Below are 6,518 nucleotides of genomic sequence, written 5' to 3'. Positions count from 1 at the left end.
CTGGAACTGTAAAATTGTACAGTCCCACTCTCTGGTATGGTGGACTGCAAAGTGCTAATCAACATATTAAAAATGAAGCCATTTTTCACTGTCTTTCTTAGAGATCAATCAAGTAAAATTAGTCATTCCTATTACCTGCAAGATGGATATTTGCAACAGTTATATAGTCATGATGCTTCTTCTTAAATAGCAATGCTGCAAATAATTTCTATTACTAAGAGTTGGATTCATATAATAAGAAAATAACACAATTAAAAAAAGTTTATTATCTTTATTTACAAACTGAATTTACAGTGGCTTCTAAAAATACTTCATTAATATTTAAATAATTTGCAGCAAAATGAAAATACTATTTCTTATTCACATCATTTCAATGGATCAGTCTTCAATAAACTAACGTAATTATAAGGAACAAAATTCAAGTGCAATACGACGTGAAGCTAACAATGCATCTATACCAAGGTGTAAAAAAAAAAAAAAAAAAAAAAAGAACCCCAACAACTACAGAATTAGCATACCAACAATGAAATGATTGACTGTGATAAAACGAGTAACCAAGAGTAACCAAGTACTAAATTTTCTCCTAACAGGACGAAATGTACTGAGGGAAAAATTGCATTACTGTTTCTTTTCTTTTTTCAAAAAGAGTTAGACCAAAGTTGGTAGCTGAAATTTCACAATGATTTGTTTTAGAAGTAATAAAATATCGTCAAAATTGAAATTCCAGCAGTTCTTAAAAGGTGTGACCAGTTGGAAACAGATATTTCATATGAACAAAAACCACAGTCTTAAATGGGATGAAAGATATAATCCATGTGGAAACTTCACTGAAACCAGTGAACGCATAAATGTAAACAATGAACTAAACTGAGACCCTTCTGTAAGTCTTGTATCAAAAGTAGCAGAAAGATAAAGGTTTGTTAAAACTGTAATAGGTTGAATTTGGAGTCAAAATACTTAAGAAAGAATATGTATAATGATGCAGATATGGGTGACAAGTGAGATATGATTCACAAAGTGTCACTGGGAGAAAAAGCACTGTGCCCTTCCCACTAAGCAGAAATGAATTTGCAAAAATTATGATCACATTGTGTGGAACTGAGCAAAACATCATGTAAGATGTACCATGTCTAGAAGGAGCAAAATTTGTGTTGTGAAGATTTTTTGTTTATGACGTGCTTTTATTTCAAGAGAGAAACAAATAATTTGGGCTATTCAAGGCATCTAATAGTTTGGTTTTGTACTTCAGAATGTGCCCTGCAAGAAACTTGGCCAGTTACAAATACTGAGAGTGCTTTAACAAAGGCTGGAAAAATAACACAACACCCTATTAATGATGTGTACGAAAAAGACGAGATAAATGAACGCTGACACAAGGATACATTTTTGAACTGCACACTGCAAGAAGATGGAAGTATGTGGAAGTTACACTAGCCATAGTACAATGATTAACAAACCATGAATAGTATTTGCTCTCCCTCTTATTTTGTCATTTTATCAATACTTTTGATGACTGAGATTCAGTGTTTATTTCTGAGTGTTCCTGCTGGCATGATCATTGTTTTCTTTGTCATCTCTTTTATGTACAAATAAAATTTGATTCTCTTCTCTTGTAATTTACAACTGAGAGAAGACTTCACTAAACAACAGAGCTATTCAAAATGGGAGAAATAAATTTATTTGGTCAATATATCTTATGAGGGAGCAGGACACTCATGTTGCCCATAGTACACAAAACAACTTAATAAATATAAATAACCAGTCTTCCAAAAATATATAGGTGTACTAGAGCCAGCTACAACTTCACAAACATGATGGTGATGAGGTATCTGAAACCAGACATTTCATTTGATTAATGGCATTTTGTTGTTCTAGACACATATTCAGAATTAATTTTAATGTTTATAAGATTATAGGGCTATACTGAGGTGACAAAAGTCATGGGATAGTAACATGTACATATGCAGATGGTGGTAGTATCACGTACACGATGTACAAAAGGGCAGTGCATTGGTAATTAACAGACTTAGAAAACGGAACAGTAGTCGTAGCAAGACACACAGGATATTCCATTTCGGAAATTGTTAGGGAATTCAATATTCTGAGATCCACAATTGCCTGTCACCACAGACAAAGCAGTGGTGTTTGCTTAGAGTTGTCAGTGCTAACAGGCAAGGAATACTGCATGAAATAACAGCAGAAATCAACGTGGGACATATGATGAACATATCCATTAATGGGCTATGGCAACAGATGACCAACATGTGCCTTTGCTAACAGCATGACATTGCCTGCAGTGCTTTGCCTGGGCTCATGACCATATCAATTGGGCCCTAGATGACTGGGAAAATCGTGACCTGGTCAGATGAGTCCTGATTTCAATTGGGAAGAGGTTATGGTAGTGTTTGGAACACGTATTATGTTTGAACATAATGATTTTTCTGGAGACTAAAAATCTACTCTGTAGGAATCAGCATGGGTTTCGAAAAAGAGGATCGTGTGAAACCCAGCTCGCGCTATTCGTCCATGAGACTCAGAGGGCAATAGACACGGGTTCCCAGGTAGATGACTTCTGCAAGGCATTTGATACAGTTCCCCACAGTCGTTTAATAAACAAAGTAAGAGCATATGGACTATCAGACCAATTGTGTGATAGGATTGAAGAGCTCCTAGATAACAGAACACAGCATGTCAATGGAGAGAAGTCTTCCGAAGTAAGACTGATTTCAGGTGTGCTGCAGGGGAGTGTCGTAGGACCATTACTATTCACAATATACATAAATGACCTTGTGGATAACATCGGAAGTTCACTGAGGCTTTTTGCGGATGATGCTGTAGTATATCGACAGGTCGTAACAATCGAAAATTGTACTGAAATGCAGGAGGATCTGCAACAAATTGGCGCATGGTACAGGGAATGGCAATTGAATCTCAATGTAGACAAGTGCAATGTGCTGCGAATACATAGAAAGAAAGATCCCATATCATTTAGCTACAATATAGCAGATCAGCAACTGGAAGTAGTTAATTCCATAAATTATCTGGGAGTACATATCAGGAGTGATTTAAAATGGAATGATCATATAAAGGTGATCGTCGGTAAAGCAGATGCCAGACTGAGATTCATTGGAAGAATCCTAAGGAAATGCAATCCGAAAACATAGGAAGTAGGTTACAGTAAACTTGTTCTCCCACTGCTTGAATATTGCTCATCAGTGTGGGATCCATACCAGATAGGGTTGATAGAAGAGAGAGAGAGAGAGAGAGAAGATCCACCGGAGAGCAGTACGCTTCGTTACAGGATCATTTAGTAATCACGAAAGCATTACGGAGATGATAGATAAACTCCAGTGGAATACTCTGCAGGAGAGATGCTCAGTAGCTCGGTACGGGCTTTTGTTGAAGTTTTGACAACATACCTTCACCGAGGAGTCAAGCCCACACAGAGGCATACCGACAATATTTCTTTCCACGAACAATACGAGATTGGAATAGAAGGGAGAACCGATAGAGGTACTCAAAGTACCCTCCGCCACACACCGTCAGGTGGCTTGCAGAGTATGGATATAGATGTAGATGGTACAGACCCCACAAAGCCATGGGCCCAAGTTGTCAAAAAGCCACTGTTCATGCTGGTGGTGGCTCCATAATGGTGTAGGCTGTGGTTACATAGAATGGAATGGGTCCTGTAGTCCAATTGAACCGAGCATTAACTGGAAATGGTTATGTTCGGCTACTTGGAGACCATCGACAGTCAGTCATGGACTTCATGTTCCCAAACAACAATGGAAATTTTATTAATGAAAATGCGCCGTGTTAGCAGGCCACAATTGTTTGTGATTGGTTTGAAGAACATTCTGGACAATTCAAGCAAATGTTGTGGCCACTCAGATCACGTACATGAATCCCACTGAACATTTATAGGACATAATCAAGAGGTCAGTTCATGTATGAAATCATATACCGGCAACACTTTTGGAATTATGGATGGCTATAGAGGCAGCCTGCACAGAACTTCCAACGATTTGTTGAGTCCATGCCATGTTGGGTTGCTGCACTATGCCAGGCAGGACATCCAACACAATATAAGAGGTATCCCATAGCTTTTGTCACCTCAATATAGTTTGTGGAATCAAATGTCAGCTACATGGACAAAGTATTACATGCAATGAGATTAATTATTTCACTATAGTGGATAAAAGCAGTCTTACTTGAACTATAATTCATTTGTGATATTCAGACAACATCCACCCTGAGTTTTTAATACTGCACTTTACAGTATGGAAGTGTGAAAGTGCAAAATGATGTCCCCCCCCCCCTCCTCCCCTCCAGCTGTAACTACCTCCAAATGATTCACTGCTGTAACTATGTGGTCAATATGATCTTTCCATCTAGCATCTCCCTTAATAAGAACAAATGTTCCAAGTTTAACAAATCCATGTAGATTTTTCAGTGAGTTCACTTCAACCTACAACTCTTCGATATTTGTGATGTAATGCAATTTCTTAATTACTTTGCTACATCTATTTTTACATGTGTGTACACATTTCTCTTTCTTATCTTCATGTAAACCTCCCCTCGCACCCCCTCAAAAAGAAGGACGTCACTTCTGCCTTTTTAATTTTGTTTCATCTGTGAACCCTGAATATTGCATTATCATCTAGCAAAGCCTCACCCCCATTATATTCAAGTTTCTTTCATTGATTATTTTATTTAATGTTCTTCATTCATATCGTAGCAGTATAATTTATCAGAATTTTGAGTTTCTTTAACAGAAAGGATAACGATAATTATATTGGTTAATTTTTTTCGCCCCACACAGTTCTTGTAATCAGGACAAAGTACTAACAGAATACATGTCAATCATTTTGAAACTAACGGTTTACCTTTAAATATTTATGTTTGTTTGATTATGATATTCACTTGTACAATTATATTTTTCATAACAAATAATGGAAAATCCAGGATGGAATAATGACAGTATTATGAAAAGGATAGATTGCCACCTACCATATAGTGGAGATGTCGAATTGCAGGCATGCACAACAAAAAGGCCTGTAAACAAGTGAGCTTTTGGCCAAAAGGCCTTCTTCCAAAGCCCCCCCCCCCCCCCCCCCCCCCCACACAACACTGACCACTGTCTCTGCCCACCAAGGCTGGACGTGAATAACTGCGCGTGATGGGAGAAGCAATCTGGGTGATGAGGTAAGGATGAGGCCGGGGCAGGGAAGGGCAGAGAGAGCAATGTAGGGGTGGGCAGTGGTAATGTGCTGCTTCTGGGGGCATACAAGGATGTGGGGACAGGGTTGGGCAGCTAGGTGCAGTTGCGAGGTTAGTCTGGGGGTGGTGTGGGAAGAGAGCTGAAAAGGAGAGAAGTAAAAAGACTGGGCACATTGATGGAATAGAGAACTGTGTAGTGCTGGAGTGGGAGCAGGGAAGGGAATAGTGACTAATGAAACTTAAGGCCATGGGGGTTACTGGATATATTGCCGGGAGAGTTCTCACTTGCATAATTCCTTACCTCCACCACCCAGATTTGCATCTCCCTTTATGCGTAGTTGCCTGCAGTCCGGCCTTGATAGCCAGAGACTGTGATCATGTGTCTGTGTGAGTTGTGCTTGCATGAATGTGTGTGTGTGTGTGTTTTGTCTACTTTAGAAGAAGGCCTCTTGGTCAAAAGCTCAATTGTTAAGCAATCTTTTTGTTGTACCTGTCAGCTACTCGACATCTCAACAATATGGTGAGTAGCAATCTATCCTTTTAATTATATTTTTCATAACAATCTTTAAGTGTTATTTGGTACCTTCAAATTATATGTTCTCTTCAAAAATTCATAAGGTGTGACACAAATTTGGATTTAATGTACAGGTTACTGTTGATACCAATGGAAGTGAACTGTAACTGCTGTCAAGGGTACCACATAGTGTGAAAGAGACCCAACAAAAAGATAAAACTTCATTAAGTAAAGGTAAGACAGAAAGCTTATTTCTTTTTGTCTGTATGGATCTTGATAGATAAAATATACAGGGTGTTTCAAAAAGACTTTTACAAGCTTGGGGGACTGGTTCCTTACACCAAAACAAGGAAAAAAAAGTCTAATAAACACGAGCTCTAAAATGCATATCTTAAGAGCTATGATCACTTGTTCATTTTCAGTATGGTAAAACATATTTCTTCCACTGCAAGCTCTTTGCTTTCCATATTTCGAGAAGAGGTAGTATGGACCAAAACAAGAAAAAAAAGTCCTGTAAACATGGGCTCTACAATGTGTACCTTAAGAGATTGAGCACCTGCTCAATAAAAGAAATGTATTTCACCATGGTGAAGTTGAATGAGTGCTCATAGCCTATAAGGTATGCATTTTGGAGCCCATGTTTACTGGACATTTTATTCTTGTTTTGGTCCGTACTACCTCCACCCAAAATATGGCAAGCAAAGAGCTTGCGGCAGAATAGATGTGTTTCACAGAATCGAAAATGAACAATTGCTCATGGCTTTTTTTAGAGCCCATGTTTACT

General features: G+C 38.3%; 1 protein-coding gene across 11 annotated transcripts in view; it reads right to left on the bottom strand.

The window, feature by feature from the left end:
- Positions 1-251: 251 nt before the first annotated feature.
- LOC126356163 (pericentriolar material 1 protein-like) overlaps positions 252-6,518 on the bottom strand; it is a 382,055-nt gene continuing 375,788 nt past the window's right edge. For all 11 annotated transcript variants that reach the window (XM_050006912.1, XM_050006916.1, XM_050006913.1 and 8 more), the window contains one exon: positions 252-1,829. In XM_050006912.1, the coding sequence (XP_049862869.1) occupies positions 1,804-1,829 (26 nt within the window). In that variant the 3' untranslated portion in view covers positions 252-1,803. The remainder of the gene's footprint in view (positions 1,830-6,518) is intronic.

Source organism: Schistocerca gregaria, chromosome 3, assembly GCF_023897955.1.
Source record: "Schistocerca gregaria isolate iqSchGreg1 chromosome 3, iqSchGreg1.2, whole genome shotgun sequence".
Classification (NCBI taxonomy): domain Eukaryota; kingdom Metazoa; phylum Arthropoda; class Insecta; order Orthoptera; family Acrididae; genus Schistocerca; species Schistocerca gregaria.
This window is presented reverse-complemented; position numbering and strand designations above follow the sequence as displayed.